Source organism: Leopardus geoffroyi, chromosome C2 (assembly GCF_018350155.1).
Source record: "Leopardus geoffroyi isolate Oge1 chromosome C2, O.geoffroyi_Oge1_pat1.0, whole genome shotgun sequence".
Lineage (NCBI taxonomy): Eukaryota > Metazoa > Chordata > Mammalia > Carnivora > Felidae > Leopardus > Leopardus geoffroyi.
Genome location: NC_059333.1, coordinates 95,264,266 through 95,282,774, shown reverse-complemented (window position 1 = coordinate 95,282,774; position 18,509 = coordinate 95,264,266). Strand labels below are relative to the sequence as shown.

Here is an 18,509-nt window from a genome sequence, read left to right as displayed (position 1 = left end):
TGGGAGGCTGCTGCCATATTGATGATATAAGGCCTGGGCCCAGGCTGTCAGAGAGGGGCCTGGTCATTGGCAGAACCAGCTGGCAAGTGCATGTGTCTCGGATGGAGCTCAGAGCCTCTTTTGGCATGAAATTAATTGAATCCCATGGGTATTAAATCCATGACCTGGGCCTCATTAGCACAGGCCCTTCTTACCGGAGCGAACCAGCATGGGTGCTGATCTTAATAGGTTGCTATTTTTGCTGCTGGAGACCGAAAGAAGTATTTAGTGTCTATACAAACACACATAGAAATAGGGGAAACTTCAAAATGCTTTTTCTATGTTATTTTTTTTTTTTTGGAAAATATAAGTATTTAAAAAAATTTTATTAAAAAAATTTTAAAAACATTCTAATTTATTTTTGAGAGAGAGAGAGAGAGAGGAGGGGCAGAGGGAGAGGAGGAGGGAGAATCTCAAGCAAGCTCCGCACTGTGAGCACAGAGCCCGATGAGGGGCTCAAACTCATGAACTGTGAGATCATGACCTGAGCTGAAATTCAAGAGTCGGACACTTAACCAACTGAGCCACCCAGGCGCCCCAGAAAATATAAGTATTTTTATAAAATGTCATACCATTCATATTTTTCTTTTCCTTATTGTATAGTAATCTGGTCTGGCCTTGGGGCCAAGAGGTCTGAGATAAATGCTTTTAGAGGGAATTTCAGAAGAATTCTATGAAATAATAGATTTCTCTTGTTCACATATCAACTGAAACTACTCAGATCCAACTGTGTAAAAACTTGAAAACATTCATATATACTTCTTCAAATGCTAACTTTTGGTTCAGACATTTGCCATCCCACAGACAATGCCACAGGGCCTGTAAAACACACAGTAAAGTGAAAATGTGGCAATTATTTCATTTACTTGAATCATATAAAAAGTCAAAACAGAAAATTAGGATTACAAAGTGATTTCTTGGCCCAAATACTTGGGCCAAGTCTGTAATTAACTGGCTGACTGCCAAAATTCACTTTACTTTGTTCTGTGATGACATAGCCAATGAGAACAAATGAGCCATAGGAAGAGAGGTTTGGGATGGGACAGAGAATTATTTTTTTTAATTAAGCATTTAGTCATTGGGTTTTGACTCGGTGTTTCTGGCTTACTTTAAATCTTTTCATATTCTGAATGTACTTGTTTGATAAAATTTTAATTTGCTTTAAAAGAACACATGAATCAAAGTTAAATATTAAGGTACCTGGAATTTTTTAAAACGGTATTTTAAAAAATGAACAAACCAAATCTTGATTTAAACTCAACTAATCACTCTGACACCATAAGGCATCTGGGAGCCCACACAGCAGGTAGGAACTGTGCACAGATCTGCATATGCATGAGACAGAAGGGCAGGAACAGGTGTGTGGGGTTATGGTGATGGGGTGGAAACTGTCAAAAGCACCTAATGATATCAGTACCAGCTTGAGTAGGAAAGTTTGGGGGCTATAAATAGGTTCTATGGGACAACAACCACTAAAAGGTAGTCAATACCACAAGATGAGAATCAATAACCACAGGATTAAGAGGAGCTATTAACATTCTCACTCAATTACATGGTGGGAAAAATGGAGGCAAAATGGAGGCAAAATGAACAAATCAAGAACCCTCTTTCCTTTGGGAACACGATGCAGCAACACCAGCTGTGTTTATTGCAAAACAGGTAAGCATGGCATGGTACTTAAGAGTGTGGACTTTGGTGCCACAGAATGGTTGTGGACAATGGTTCAAATCGTGGCTCTATCACTTAATAATCTTGTCACCTTAAACAATTTAGTTAACTTGTGTTTGTCTCAGTTTCCCTTCTATAAAATAGAGGTGATTATAGCCACTACCTCACAGAGTTGCTATATGGTTTAAAGTTTATTTATTTTGAGAGTGAGAGCATGCACACGCACGAGCAGGAGAGGGGCAGAGAGAGAGAGAGAGAGAGGGAGAGAGGGAGAGAGAAAATCCAAGCCGGCTCCGTGCTGTCAGTGCACCAGATGCAGAGCTCGATCTCAGGAATGGCAAGATCATGACCTGAGCTGAAATCAAGAGTCAGACACTTAACCAACTGAGCCACCCAGGCGCCTGTTAAATGGTTTAAATTAGTTACTATTTGAGATGCACACTGAAGAGTGCCTCACAAATAAAGATGTTCCAGATGTGTTTCTTAAATAAAGAAATAAATAAAAAATTGCCCCAAACCAATCAGAAGGCAGGGATGCAAGGGGGTTGCCCAGTAACACTTTCCTGACCAGCTAATGTCAGCACAGCTGTATTCCTTGACACACACAACGATTCTAAGACATGTTCTTTACAGGGCTCTTTTTGATTTGGTGTGTAGATAGGGGAAGTGACATAACAGGGAGTTTTTTTTCTGGGAGAAGGAAGGCTTTTGAAAATAGTAAAGCTCTGCTTTTTCCTCACGTTGGAGGCATGCTTGCATCTCCCATTTTAACTCACCTCCAGAATCTTCCATTCAGGGTGCCAAGTAGCTTACTGACTTACACATACTGTTTCCTACATTCTCAGAAATTAGCATACATTCTGCAGTTACTATGGAATATACAATATCTTGCACCTAGTGCTTGGAGTTCATTAGTACTTAAATTCAGGAAGCAAAAACTGAGCTCTTTAACCATTAGGCTCTACTTTCTAGTCTTCCTTTTTCCTGCTGGCTTAGCACAAAAGTGGTTTATTTCTCACTCATATCACAATATACACAGATCAAACTGGTCTCCTTGGTGGTTCTTCCTCAGGTGGGGACTTGGGGACTCAGGATCCTTCCATGTTCAGACATTATTGCCTTAAATTTGTGGTCCCTACATTTGCTACAAAAGAAGGGAGCCTCTGCCTTCTTCCAATAATTCACATATTTACCTCAAAGCAAAGGAAGAAAGCAAGGCAAGAAATAGAATTTTGCCCCTAATAATGCCTATAGCTCCAAAGGGTAGCAGGTATGGTATATCCTCTGACCCATAGGCCCTAGACTCAGGTGGTCTTGGTTGAGTCACTGACTCCCAAGGTCCCATGCAGCCTGAACACAGCAGGTCCTCAATATACATTTGCTGAATTTAGCAAATGAAAATAATAACAACAGAATTTGTCCTTTATTAGATGTGTGATTTTTCTTGGGATCCATTCTTACTTTGTTAATTTTCTACTTTCCCTTGAGGATCAATTTAAGGAGAAGGGCCGGGAGGATAAAAAGGAATACTGACCAACAACAAGAAGTATAGTTCATAAACATGGTAAAGGATGAATTCTTTAAAAGCAACCCTTTGTTATGGCTTCGTGGATGGCCAGTTGCCTGAAGAGTGGTACAAAAAGAACTATGAGAACTTCATGAAGACCAATATAAGATAGGAGAGTCTGTTTTATTTTTTATTTTTATTTTTTATTTTTTAATTTTTTTTTCAACGTTTATTTATTTTTGGGACAGAGAGAGACAGAGCATGAACGGGGGAGGGGCAGAGAGAGAGGGAGACACAGAATCGGAAACAGGCTCCAGGCTCCGAGCCATCAGCCCAGAGCCCGACGCGGGGCTCGAACTCACGGACCGCTAGATCGTGACCTGGCTGAGGTCGGACGCTTAACCGACTGCGCCACCCAGGCGCCCCAGGAGAGTCTGTTTTACAGTAATGCCCCCAGCCAATCACATCTCCCATCGTCCGTGCCCTGTGTATTTTCTTTAGCGCAGTGACTCAGGGCTTGCCCACATGACTTGTGGTTGCCAATGGGACATCAACAAAGATGATGCAAGCAAAGGCTTGAAAAGTGCTCCTGTACTGGGGCCCTCCCTCTCGGGAGGCTGTCCTGAGATGGCCAAACAGTAAAGAAGACCAGGATGAAGGTCCACATGAAGGTACAGCTGACCCATCAGCTCAGCGCAGCTGCATAAGTAGCCCAAGTGAGACCAGCCGAAAAACTTATTAGCCAACCCAGAGAATCGCAAGAAATAATAAATTGTTCCTATTTCAGACTACTAACTTTTAGGATGTTTTCTTATGAAGCAAAGGCAACCGAAACCAATAAACCAAAATCCTGAAGTAATAAACAGTAAATAACCAAAGAGTAAATAAACCAAATCCTGAAGCTTTAAAAAATGCAATCCAATCTAGAGTGGCAAAGTCTGATTCACATCTTAAGTGTTGGTCATTCGGTGATAGCAAGAAGTAGGGGGTCCGGTAGGATTACTCTAGTTGGCAGAGATGGGGATTCTCCACCCCCTCCCCCACAGTCCCTGATTTTCATTGTAGGTAAATAATTATTACCTCTTAGCTCCCTCCCTCCCTCCCTTCTCTGTAAGCAGAAAAATGTTAGCTGTCGCACAAAGTTTGCATTCTTTGGACCAAGTACAAATTTAAGTGGTTCCGAGGGAAAAGCTCATGTTTTACAAGCCACTGACCATCAAAAGCCAACTATCTTAGGCCCTAGTGTCATTAAAATAACACTTCAGAGGGAACAAAGAGCTGCTTTTTATTTGATTATATAATGATAGTTCTCTTTCTTTTTGGTTGATAGAAAGGAAAAAGATTTTAGTTGAAATGACGCTTGATCTACAGCCGCCAAAATTCTAAGCAACTGATCCCATGACCAGAGCCTCGAGGGCAGGGTCCAAGGGACCAAGAAGCACGGATAATTGGGGGCTTATTGCTGCTCGAAGAGGGGGACTGACAAAGTTCACGCCCGCAATCCCAGGGCTGATGCTCCTTTGGCTCCCGGTCACAGTACACTCTGGTCTTCCTCAGCGCTGCTTAGCAACGCCAGCTCAGGCTGGAGCTGACAAGTCAGTGGGAAAAAAATGGCTCATTCAGAGCTTCCTGCTATTGGCAATCCCACTCAGAATGGGCTAACTTCTTCGCCCTGAAGGGATTACTGTTCTTAGTACAGTTCCATCTTATTTTTGGACTGACCTCTTTCTAAAGCTCTTCATGTGAAGAGGAAAATTAAAGCTTCACGATCAAAAGCATTCCCTATATTAAAGATACGTACAAATAATCATAACTTTCATTTCCAGTCTCTCGTTCTTACTAGCTAGGGAGAGTCCTTCTCTCGTGAACACAGTGAAGAAGAACATAACAGCCTGCCCAAGCTCATCCTTTTTATAGTCTCAGCAGAAACCATTTGCTATTTCAGTTGATCCTAAAAAGTGGTGTATTCATCATGAAAAATCTGAGGGAAGCTCAACGAACTGGAGAAGCAAACGGCATAGAATCAGCTCAGATACAGTACAGATATTGCTTACTTTCCAGATTCTCTTGAGACCTCTACACCAACTGGTAGGTGAATGCAGTTTCCTCACTGTAGGAATATCCACTGTTGATGGAAAATTCTAGGAGAGCACAGAGTAGCGGTGGAACCATAATTGTATCTCAGTGACCCTCCATAATGCCAAAGAGGTGATTTTTTTTTTTAATTTTTTTTTTCAACGTTTATTCATTTTTGGGACAGAGAGAGACAGAGCATGAACGGGGGAGGGGCAGCGAGAGAGGGAGACACAGAATCGGAAACAGGCTCCAGGCTCTGAGCCATCAGCCCTGAGCCTGACGCGGGGCTCGAACTCACAGACCGCGAGATCGTGACCTGGCTGAAGTCGGACGCTTAACCGACTGCGCCACCCAGGCGCCCCAAAGAGGTGACTTTTTGTTAAGAAATAGTTCTTTTGTAATTTGTCAAGCTAGGGAGCTCTGCAGCTGGCCACTAATACATTTCTTTGGCAATTACTTTGTAATGTCTTAATGGCTCCGAGGGTACATTTCTTGACCTGATGCTAAAAATCACCTCAAACCAGGCTGTCTTGTTCTGCTGACTTCATGAAATGGCCTCTTAAGTCATGGTTTGGGGTATTCCAACCAGACTTATATTTGCAATTTTACTCTCAAATTTTAAAAATGAGGTACAGTTGGTTGGCTTCTGGGATGCCTCACTCACTCATTTATTCATGAGCCCTCACTCTGCACTGATTTCTGTGAAAGGTGACTGAAGAAATAAAAGGTGTATCTTCCAGCCCCACAGAAGCTTACAGTCCAAGTGCCCAGTCAACATGCCTCTGAGGTGAAACAAGGACAAAACCAATTTTTAGGAAAGCAATAATGACAGTGGCAGGTGGGGTTTTTTCCTCTACCTTAACCATCTTCCTTCCCTTACCTTGCTCTGATGGGTTGAGATCCCAGTCTGGGTCCCAGAGCACTACCATTTCCAGGAGAATTCTTTCTGGCTAATGCTGGGGATATAGAAGTTGTTCTTTGAGGCACCTGAAAGAAAACCGGAATTCAGAAATATTTTCCATAAAATAGCTCCCATAGGCTCCTACCTGAAAAGCAGCCTAACCCTTTCCTAAAACTTACCAGGAGTTACAGAAACAGGCAAGCAATAGTGTTCATTTTTCAAAGAAATATTTAACTCCCTAAACACAATCAGACAAAAGACACTGGCTGAGGCACATTCAGCCATCACGAAGGAGTACGGTAACTATAAAAACAAATTAAAAAGGAGACCAAGCTAATTATTTTGATTCACTGGGCTAAAATAACCGACCTCCTTTGCTTGTGTAAGAGTGGTGAATATCAGATATTTCTTTGGGGGTACCATCAACTCAGCTGATCATTGGAAATTTCATCAGATGAGAGTCATCCAGAGAAGCTGAGCTATGTCACAACTGATAAACAGGCAAGGAAATGATGACATCTGGGGAGAAACTAGGGTATCAGGCTAGAACTTGGGACGTAAGCCACATGTTGCTGAGCTCAGAGAAACTGCTTCAATAGATTCTATATGTTTCAATTTCCTAATCAACTTGCAATCACTAATTAGAAACAAACCCCTAGACACTGTGCTTTGGAAGGTCAATTTGCAAATGTAACACAAAACAGGATTAATATTGAAAATACTGGCAGGGTCTTCAAAAAGACTATGTGTGTATCATCAGACACAGAGTAGGAACATGTATCATTATTAGCTTATCTGACGAGGCCTAAGGTGGAATTCATGTATGTCTCATTTCATTAAACATTTTTAATGAAATCAAATGTTGTAAGTGTACTAAAGGGGTCCAACATGAGGGAGGAGAATAATACTGTATGAAAGTGAGCAGGAAACAAAAATGTAGATATCCCGTGATAGCTAATTGGGTTAAACATTTGTCAGGTACTTCCGTTTCATTCACTTCTTGGGGCTCTTTTAAAGTGGGTTTGTGTTTTTTTTTTTTAATGTTTTTATTTATTTTCTAGAGACAGAAAGACAGAGTGTGAATGGGGGTAAGGTAGAGAGAGAGGGAGACACAGAATCCAAAGCAGGCTCCTGACTCCGAGCTGTCAGCACAGAGCCTGACACGGGGCTTGAACTCATGAACTGCAAGATCATGACCTGAGCCAATGTCGGATGCCTAACCGACTGAGCCACCCAGGTGCCCCTAAAGTGATTTGTGTCTTGCACTAGATATTTTAAAAATGTGCTTTGAGGGGCGCCTGGGTGGCTCAATCGGTTAAGCGTCCGACTTCGGCTCAGGTCACGATCTTGCGGTATGTGAGTTCGAGCCCCGCGTCGGGCTCTGTGCTGACTGCTCAGAGCCTGGAGCCTGTTTCGGATTCTGTGTCTCCCTCTCTCTCTGACCCTCCCCCGTTCATGCTCTATCTCTCTCTGTCTCAAAAATAAATAAAACGTTAAAAAAAAAAGTGCTTTGTTATAACATTATTGGTTAATACATTAAGTGATATTTAAGATTAATATAAATTTTGTTGGTTATTATGATGCATTTTAAGATAAAGACCTAGGAAGATTAGTCAGTGAAGTGAAGCAGAATGGCCAAATCAGAGTTTCCACCCGCTCAAATTAAATATTCCTTTTTCTTTTTGTAAACTTAAATAGTTGTAGAGAAGAAAGAATCTAACAAATTATTAAAACTAAAACCTTTGTATAGATGTAAAATTTTCTCCCAGAGTTATAAATGTATGCCTGCATGCTTTCAGAGAGTGGACCACTCACTTCCATTTTCAGTTTTTCTGGCTCTCGTGACACTTCTCTGCCTGTCCTATTTTCCATATTGGACTTTGCTCCCTAACTAACCTTTTCTGATGGCATCTCGGCTTCCACAAAAAGAGAGCACCAACAAAAAAGCCATGATCAGCTATTTTCATTTCCAAAACAACGGAAATCCTGTTATAATATCCTTTTGAGTAGAAGATGAGGAAGAATATTTGAAGATCATTGGGTACAAAGTATTATTTCTTCCTGGAATCAACAATGGCACTGATCTTTGGAAATTGTGGGACATTCCATTTGTCATAGATCCTATGCTAAGTTCAAAAGAAAGAGGAATCTTGGACCAGGAAAAATCTAATGCAAACATTTCTCCAGTATTTTGAAATATTTCCAAGATGCCTATAGTGAGATACATGACCACATTACATAACAACTTTTGGAATGAGTAACAACTGGCTTAGGTAAAAACAAAAGAAACCAATCCCAGGGTTATTCTGTCCGGTGGATGGCTAGTCATTTCACCCCACAGTTTTATCTTCAGGAATTAAATTATGACCCGGGCTAGAAGGAACTTGCCTTAAACAGCCAATTTTAAGAGCAATACTATCTTCTGAACACCTGCAATCTGATTTCACTTTGTGTTCTTATTAAAAGTAGGAATAAATCAATTTTCTACTTTTTATCTGCAAGTTTTCAATTAGTCTAGATGTAGATTCAGTCACCAGTGAAAATATCCATTTTTCTATTTCTCTCTCCTTTTTAAAGAAAGCTATATACCCAATGTGGGGCTTGAACTCATGACTCTGAGATTAAGAGTTGCCTGCTCTACTGATTGAGTCAACCAAGTGCCCCTATTATTCTATTTCTTAATATGGATAGTAAAATAATAGTTTGGAATGCTTGAGATTGAGAGTTCTAATTCTGGATACAGGATAGATGTTTCCAGGTCACTCAATCTATATGCGCCTCCATTTCTTGGGAAATGAAGGTCAGAAGTGATAAATGATAATCCAAGTCTTAGCTTGGGAATGAGGAGGGATGAAAACAAACATGGGCGGTGCTTTGACATTCTCATGCTCCGCATTACCATAAAAGGTCTGGAATAGAGGTAATAATACCAATAAAAAACAATGATGACCATGACAGTAATGATGATAAAAGCAGGCCACACTGTTACCTTTGGTGGAATGTCTTCTTCCTGTCGTAACCAAGAGCTTCGGTCAAACTTCTCAATGCGGGTGGGGAGAGGAGGGTTTTCAGAGGTGGGATCCGAGTTCTGGCGTGGCATCTCAACACGGTGAGAGGTCACATTCAGAGCCTCCTGAAACCCAGAGAGGCCCTTCGTGGGCTGCTCATGCACTGACTGGGAGGCGGTCAAGGCAGGTCCCTGGGATTTCACAGCTACAAGATGAGGAATCTAAGCATCGAACCAACATTAGAGCAACAGGATTAGAAGAAAGAGTAGATCAGCTAGTACCTCATTCAGTGGAAGGGAAAATAAAATCTTAGGGAGGACAAAGAGGCCATCATAGTTATCTCCAGCATACTTTCAGAAGCTTTTCCAAATTTCCCATTTACAGACATATGTAGGGCTGAACCAGGGTGCTTGGCAAAAATTAAGTGATTTAGTCGGGATGGCTAAGAAGTCAGTGGAATGAGTGTGGTGACAATGAGAGCAATTTTCAGTGAACATTTACTGACCAGCAAGATAACGTATTTAAATATTTTTCTTCTAACATGATAAACTTCCTCCTTCAACACCCTTAACCTGACATTAGAGAGTACTCTGTAAAACAAGAAATGCTCTGAATATGTTACTTCTTAATAACTCACTAAATTCACCATGAGGTAGACACAATTATTTCATCATTTTACGCATGTGAATGGAAGGTCTAGAGAGGTTAGATAACAACCCAGATCTCACAGCTTATAGGTGCTGGAGCCTGGATTGGAACTCACACATACCTCATGGTCCACACAGCTAACTCTGCATTATTCTGTTTTCTGGTAAGCTGGCTCTTACCACCCACGATACTATGTATCTCTCCACACCAAGATGTTTTTTTTCCCCCCCGAGTTGTAAGTCACACAATTTGGCATGCATTGATATTGTTCATGCAGGGAAGACATGCCATCTTCTGGTAGAAATGTGGCACTTTAAGACAAATCATTAAACTCAAGAGTTCGCAGTGCTCTTGACCATTAGAACTGCTCACATTTTATTGCTACTGCTTCTGTAAGCCTGTCTACTTCTCCACCACAAAGGTAAATTACCTGGAGATGGGAGCCATGTCCAACATGGTATCTCTGAGTCTAGCACTTTGCCTGGCATGTGGAATGTGGTCAATAAATCTTGGCTGGGAAAACACCTACAGTACTTCCTAAATTCAATAAACACTAATCTAATATCTGATTTGTGCAAGGGGCCTATCAGGCCCTCTCAGTGCCAGACCCTTGGGGGTCATTTCCACAGTCCTCTTCCATTAGCCTAGCCCCATTCCTTTTGCCCTTGAGGTCTTACCCCTGGAGCAGCCCTGCCCTAGCCTCTTCAGACCATCTTTGGTCTGAAATCTGAAATATTATTAATTATAGTTTAGTGAAAATTCTCAAAGTCTAGTTCAGGTGAATGTTATGCTTCAACCAGAATAGAACTGTAACCAAAATTTTCTTAATGTTAATTAGCATGAAATATAATAAACAATAATATTAAAACAAAGCATATTTTATAAATAGAGCACAAAACCACAAACCTACTTCAAAAGAGTTTTCAAAGATGTGTGGGTGAAACCAGCTGCATTATCACCTTTGTTTTTCATAAAATTCCATTCTTTACTTCACTTCCTATTTCATTTTTAGTATTTAAAATTTAAGAAGCCTCCTAAAACCTCCAGAAACATCTCCCGAAGTGGAGTACCTTTTTTCTTTTTTAAATAGCTTACGACAGTGGCTCTCGAGTCCTAGACTGCATAGGAGCACCCTGGGGGCTTGTTAAACCTCAGACTACCAGGCCCCCAAAGAAGATCTGAGCAGCAGGTCTGAGGCGGACCCAGGAAACTGCATTTCTACCAACTTCTTGGGTGACGCTGATGCTAATGGTCCGGTTTCCCTTTGGGAAACACTGGCTTGGAAGACACAATTTTATCCAAGTTCATTTACTTTTTCTGGTTAAAGATCATACCAAAATCCCAATGAACAAAAGATAATATAATAGTTTATATATAACAGATATATATATATATATATATATGCATATATATATATATTTGTGTGTGTGTATACATATACATATATACACAACTATTAGCTTGGTAATTATAACTAAAAGTATGCTTGTTCCTACCTTGCAGACACTCCCATGGGTCTCCAGTGAGGCCAATTTACCAAGAAATGACTTTGTGGTTGGCTCAAAGTTAAGGATGGGTTTTTTTTTCTTTCTCACCCCTTCCCCGTCCCTCGAATCCAGTGGGGTCTCCTCTATTTCTGTAGATTCTGTATTAAGGGCCATTGTTTGACTGGTCCGATGTGTGAATCCAAGTTACAATCCCCTGTTGTTTTCGTAGGCTTAACTGTACACCCTATTGAAATGGCTAATGGAACAAAGGGGAGAGGTACCTGGGGATCGACTGGTCTGAGCATGGGAGGTGTCCGAGCAGGCTGAACCCCACTGATACTGAAGGACTCCGACCTTGGAGGCAGGTTGGGGTCAGATATTCTGTTGGCAACCTTGTGAGGCATGGCAGGTGAACTCTGCCGGTTGAGCCTTGACCGCTCTTCTACCTGGAAGCAAAAAACAAAACAAAACAAAACAAAGAAAAGAAAAACAAAACAAACAAGAAAAAAAAGGTGCTTCAATGGATAAATGGATAGAAACTGATTTGCTTCCTAATAAGGATTATCTGTAGTCACCTGCACAGCCATTTTTGTGTCCCTCTGGTCAATATGTTTTAAGGAACCCAAACTCTTCATACCTGTTCTGCATCAAGAACTTCTTAAAAAAAGCTATTTTCTGTCAGTAAACCCTAGCCCCCCAAACACAGAACACATAAGCCATCTGGTACCCAGTTATCTTGTGCTGTTTCAGTTAACTGGGAATTTGGGACCCACTTAAGAGTTTATCTTGCACTGACTGGTTATTGTCTTACTGACTGGTGGGTTGCAAAGCCATGGCGTCAGTGAGGGAGACACTGGTGGGCATTAAGATTGCTTGGGAACAGGGGTGCGTGGGTGGCTCAGTCATTTGAGCTTCCGACTTTGGCCTCACGGTTTGTGAGTTCGAGGCCAGCATCAGCACTGAACCCTGTGCTGACAGCTCAGAGCCTGGAGCCTGCTTCAGATTCTGTGTCTCCCTTTCTTTCTGCCCCTCCCCCGCTCACACTCTGTCTCTCTCTCTCTCTCTAAAAAACAATAAACATTAAAAAAAAAAAAGATTGCTTGGGGCGCCTGGGTGGCGCAGTCGGTTGGGCGTCCGACTTCAGCCAGGTCACGATCTCGCGGTCCGTGAGTTCGAGCCCCGCGTCAGGCTCTGGGCTGATGGCTCAGAGCCTGGAGCCTGTTTCCGATTCTGTGTCTCCCTCTCTCTCTGCCCCTCCCCCGTTCATGCTCTGTCTCTCTCTGTCCCAAAAATAAATAAACGTCGAAAAAAAAAAATTAAAAAAAAAAAAAAAAAAGATTGCTTGGGAACAGCAGAAAACTGCTTTCTCACGGGACAGGAAGGGAAGACCACTAATGGTGCGTTTCCTCACATGCCCTTCTGATAAATCAAGGGGGTGCTTCAAGCGCTCCCTTAATGAGCTGGACTGTCTTCAGCAGACTTCCTGTATTGTTTCTGTCTTTTAGGATCCTTCCCTTTCACGTGTCTCCCTGCTCCCTAAAATATGTTGTTCCATTTCCATCCAGAACTTCACTGCCTTACTCTCCACCCTCCTCCCTGTTTGTCCACGTGTGGCATTCATTCTCGCTTCTCCCCTTCTTCTCTCCCCGCCTCCAACCCTTTTGCTTCTGTGGCTGCTTCATTTCCCTTTCTTGCTGAGTCTCTCCCAACCCAAAGCAGATAACTAATCAGAAGTGTTTCATAGGAAAGGCTCACAGTCCCAGGGAATGCCCTTTTTACAGGTAAGATTCCCCTCGGTACATGTCTGCAGCAGACTGTCGCAGAGGATATTTCCGAATGGAAATTTAGATAAACAAGATGTCGGGGCAGCTGGTGGCTCAGTTGGTTAAGTGTCTGATTCTTGGTTTCAGCGCAGCTCACGATCTCACAGTTTCATGAGTTCGTGTGGGGCTCTGCGCTGACAGCACAGAGCCTGCTTGGGAGTCTCATTCTCTCCCTCTTTCTCTGTCCTTCCTCCGCTTGTTGCTGTCTCTGTCTCTCTCAAAATAAACAATCTTGAAAACAAAAAAGATAAATAAGATGTTAAGAACTTTGACGACTTTAAGAGGTCCAGGACTTTTCTTTCAGATCCATCTTATCCTGTCCTTTATTTCTTTAGGGTCAATTTGACAGCTGTATTTTCCAAACCTCCGGGGCAGTGCACCCACCCTGATGACTCTTCAGTGTGAGCATTAACTCTCTTCTGCTGACTCACCGATGAGTGTTCCAAGTGTCTGTCACAGAACCCACATGCAGGTCAAGATATATTTGCATGGAGCTCTTTATTCATTTCACTGCCTGATTTGAAATTAAAATTTTTTTCACAAGAGCTATTCTTCCCCTTCCTTCTTATTTCATTAGGAATCTTTCTAGAGGCAGACTCAGTCTCATATACTGAATAAGTCTTTTTTTTTTTTTAAACTGTCATATAATTGCAAACATTTTAACATAAGAAGATATGCTGCAGAACAGAAAATCATCCCCCACCTCTACTTAGGGATAACTTAACATGTCCTCTCCCACCATGGCTGTGCAGGGTACATACAACTGGCATCCAGCTGACTTTGTTTTTGCAATTCCATGTCCCAAGAGCTTTACCACATACCAAACAATGTTAGCTATAAAAAGCCAGACATATAAACCAGAACATGTATACTTTGTGTATGCGTGCATACAAAGCATTGCACCAGCAATAATTATTTGGCTATTGCACTGAGCAAAAGAAAAGAATAAAGCCAGTTTTGAGCTGAGGTCATAAAGAAGACAAAGTCCCATGAAGACAGTGGTAGATAAACTGAGAGGAAGGCATTCAATGTATTGCTTTTCTAAATACTAGACTCCTTGAAAAAGAAAGTGACTATTCCAGGCCACTGAAATTGGTCAAATATTAGCCATTTTCTTATTTCCACGGAAGATCATCAATAGATAAATCACGTGTACAAGCATCCCTCACCGTCCAAACTCCCCCAGTCTAAGCAGGTCATTGCAGCCTGAGCTCAGGAACCCAAGAGATTCACATGCATTTTCAGAGAAATACCTGGCTATCCAATCGATAGCCACCTGTTACCCAACAGTCTGGAACCAAATATATTCAGAGAGTGGGGAATACTTGCCATTATTTTTATGTTTTAACTGTAAAATACACTCCTTGTTAAACACACACTTAGAGACAGCACATTAAAAACAGCAATTGAAAAAGTCTGCCTTGAGGGGATGGAGATGAAAAAGACTCCATCTTGAGCAAAGAAACCATTTTTGAGATAAAGAATTTTTTTGGCCAACAGCCCGCAGCAAGCTTCCAGTAAAGGAGGTATTCTCACCACAGGCCATATGGGCCATAGAGTTTCCACGGGAAATGAACAGGGCAGAAAGTGAGGTGCTGATTTTCATAGGAAGTTAATGGGTTTCATTGGTCGTGTATAAATATTACTAATGTACTTGTAGCAAAATCTGGTTTACACACTAAATCCTACCATTCGTATGTGTCAGGTTGTACCATTCTAGAATATATGGCATAATTAATTTATGGTTATATTTTGCAAATTATTTCAGGATGATTCAAAACCTGGTGAAATTTCTTGGGTTGGAACTTGTCCAACGAAATTTGAAAATCTATGAGAAAGGTGTAACAATGAGCCATCTGGCTATATACTTTGTCTCAAGAGAACCTTGTCCCAAAGTTTTTAGGAAGATAATGTTGCCCACTGCTTTTGCACCAAAGGAACAACATGAATATTGGAGCAAAGATATTAAATCAAACATCCTAATATCAGACAAAGGAGAAGTTGGGTAGTGTACTTGGGTGCAGGCCCTTCCTGATCATTTTGATACTGGGCAAAGGGCTGTCTCCTGATTCACTACATCTTACTTTCACTAATCGAAAAGGAGATAGATATGTGAGTGAGACAAATAAAGAAGGTGTTTTTTTTTCCACACAGAATAAGGATATTTGTGATTAAACAATGGGGTACAATGGAGATATATTTCGATCTGCCTTGCATGATATCAAAAATCTATTAGCTGAGCCTCTGCTCCAAGGAGATGTAAAATGTCAGAAGTGCCACCAAAAAAGAATGCTCTAGTAGCAACAGATATAGAAGGTCAAGGTGCCGGACCATGACAACAAAAGATATCTGTTACAAAGGATTTCATACTTGTAGGGATTATCAACGAATATAGAAAACAAGATTAGGAGAGGCTGATCAGTTTTAGTATAAATGCAATTTGTTTCTTATTAAAAGGACTGTTTGAACATCAAAACTAAATTTGGGGAGGTTCAGATCATCTCTGCAGAGATGCTGTACTATACTGGGTGGCTCAGTCAGTTAAGCGTCCAGCTCAGGTCAGGATCTCACAGTTCATGAGTTTGAGCCCCGAGTCGAGCTCCACGGTGACAGTGTGGAGCCTGCTTGAGATCCTCTCCCTCCCTCACTCCCTCTCTCTCTGCTGCTCCCCTGCTTGTGCTCTCTCTCTCTCTGAAAATAAATAAACTTAAATAAAAGAGAAATGCTATGCTATGTTTTATAGCATTATAGGGAGAAATAAAACCATAATTATAGTCTCAGAAATAAAACTCTGCTCCAGGCAGCCCTGTATTGTCCATTGGGTTCAATGGGAGTGATGTCTAAGGCCTCTGAGATGCATAAAGGCTATATGAACACAGAAGACCTGAAAATAAATTTGTTGATTGTAGGATTTCAAAAAATTTCTCAAAATAAATAAAAATATGTTTAAGCATGTATAAAAGGAAATATATCGATGTCAATTGTTGAAGCGTTTTGTACGTTGACAACAATTCATAGCTTACGGTGTCTCACTTAGCAATAATGAATGATACCTGCCGAGAGAAAAATTTCAAAACAAAATTATAGAGGTAATCTTTTAGATGTTGACAGCAAAAATATATTTACTATGTCACATGGGTGCATTTTTATAATATTTTATATGATGCAGCTTCTGTGGGGTCTACGGAGGCCTGGAAGGCCTTACTTAGAAGCTTATACATGGTGAATCGAACATAATCATACGGGAATTCCTTTTTTTCAAACTGAACAAAACAGTTTGATGTTTTTGTCTTTACCGGAAATGTTGGAGAAAGAGAAAGAAGTCAACAAATAACTTTTAAGTTTAGATACCCTGGCCCTGTATTCACTGGTCCCATAAAGAGTTGAGTCATATTGTCCTTTGGCAAAAACCACAGGAGCAAGATGGTTACTGAGCGAGACTGGGGACAGCCCTTCTCTGAGGCCCCTCTGAGGATAGGGGAGACTCTCATTCATATGAAATGTTTAAAATGTGGTCTCATCTGAAGACAAGAGCCGGGACTACTCTTCCACTATCTACTCTTAACCAGTGACTCCAAAGAAAAGTATAGGTCTTCATGGGGATGGAGCGTTTAACTTAAAAATAATAAGGCAAATATTATAAGCTGAGAGGGAATGAAGAAGTGTGCATGTATCACTGGGGAGAGGGGGGGTGGAGGAGATGGGGATGCATGTGGGCTGCCCGTGTGAAGTACACACAGGAAACAACAGAGGCAAACACTCCTTGTGGGTGACAGTGACCTTGGAAACAAAGTATGACTGTGTTGAATGCTATCTTTCATTTGTATCTGCATAGTGCTTATGGTTTCAATGGCACATTCATACACACAATGGCCCAGGGGCCTTCCTGAAGGCAGGAAGTGCAGATGGGGAAATTGCACCCCAAGAAAGCTCCAAGGCTTGTTCCATGTCACCCAGCCAGGAGGTGGAAGAACTTGAACTTGACCTCCTTATGCCAAATCTTAAGAGAGAGAAGCAGAAACTGAGGAAAGAAGGGAGCAGAGCTATAAACTCTCTAAATGGTCATTTGAGACCTCATATATAAAATAACATACAAAAAGGAAAAAAAGAAAACCCACATCACTATTGAGTAGGGAAAACCAAGCAGAGGAGTTCTCATATAGAGGATTTCAGAGTCCAATGGGCCGATGAAATATAAAGGGATATCTTGGTCCATTGTTTGCCAAATAAAACCATGGCCAGATGACTGGAATGCGTCACAGAGTAAGAACATGATGGAGCATTGAAAAAAATTAAAATACAATTTTATACAGCATTCATGTAGAGACAGCATTCTGTCACTTTTGTGTGTTGATGAAAATTGGAAGAAAAAGTTGGGGAGGGGCACACACAGTTACTGCCAGGCCCAATCACATGCCAGTTTAAGGAAAGGAATCTGCTCCATTGTTTTAAAAAAAAAGGTATTATAAGAAAATAAATCTCTATCTTTCAAAAAGTGGAAATGAGAAAGAAAAAGACCTTCAAATTTTGCTGACATTTAACAGAATATCATACTGATGTTTTTACAGAACAAATCTGATTTCCATCCCAATCCAGAAATGGCAGAGAATTTGAAAGGAGTAAAAAGGTCCTCACCCCTCCTTTCAATAGAGACATAAATGTTCCTCCCTGGCTGAAATCTGAAAATCACAGTCAACGTAACAATCAGAACAGATCAAATACTCAGTGAAAGGAGAGAGGGAAGGGGAAGGGGCATCTGGGTGGTTCAGTCGGTTAAATGTCTGACTTTGGCTCAGGTCATAATCTCACGGTCTGTGAGTTCAAGCCCTGCATCGGGTTCTGTGCTGACAGCTCAGAGCCTGGAGCCTGCTTCGAATTTTTTTGTCTCCCTCTCTCTCTCTCTCTCTCTGCCCTTCCCCTGCTCACACTCTCTCTCTCTCAAAAATAAGTAAACATTAAAAAAAAATTAAGGAGAGAGGGAAGAGCTCAACAAGATTTGCAAATGACCGAGTATTTTTATTTTTCTTATTACACCCAACAGATTAATGAGAAGGCTAATGAGAAATGCAATGATGACTTACGTTTTACAAAATGAAACAAAAAAATCACAGAGGGTGAGGCATTATAACATTACACTAGCTAATGAAAAACTGTTGATTTGAAAAAAGGAAGAGAAAGAAGGGATGAAAAAGTAACCAAAGAAGGAAAAACCATTCTGGTGAGGAGGTATAGACCTGGGTTAGAAAACAAGTACTGGCATAAGTTACACAGGCTGCCAGGGGAGAAGACAGATGGGGGTGTCTTCAAGGGCACAGGGGCAAAAAAGGCCTAGACCCTGCATCACAGGGGACC

General features: G+C 41.3%; 1 protein-coding gene across 11 annotated transcripts in view; it reads right to left on the bottom strand.

The window, feature by feature from the left end:
• Positions 1–18,509, bottom strand: part of TNIK (TRAF2 and NCK interacting kinase) — a 396,267-nt gene that overhangs the window by 55,043 nt on the left and 322,715 nt on the right. For 10 of the 11 annotated variants that reach the window (XM_045502979.1, XM_045502982.1, XM_045502980.1 and 7 more), the window contains 3 exons: positions 11,616–11,780; positions 9,181–9,420; positions 6,171–6,277 (listed from right to left, as the gene is read on the bottom strand). In XM_045502979.1, the coding sequence (XP_045358935.1) occupies positions 6,171–6,277; positions 9,181–9,420; positions 11,616–11,780 (512 nt within the window). The remainder of the gene's footprint in view (positions 1–6,170; positions 6,278–9,180; positions 9,421–11,615; positions 11,781–18,509) is intronic. The other variant, XM_045502990.1, reaches the window with a different exon arrangement.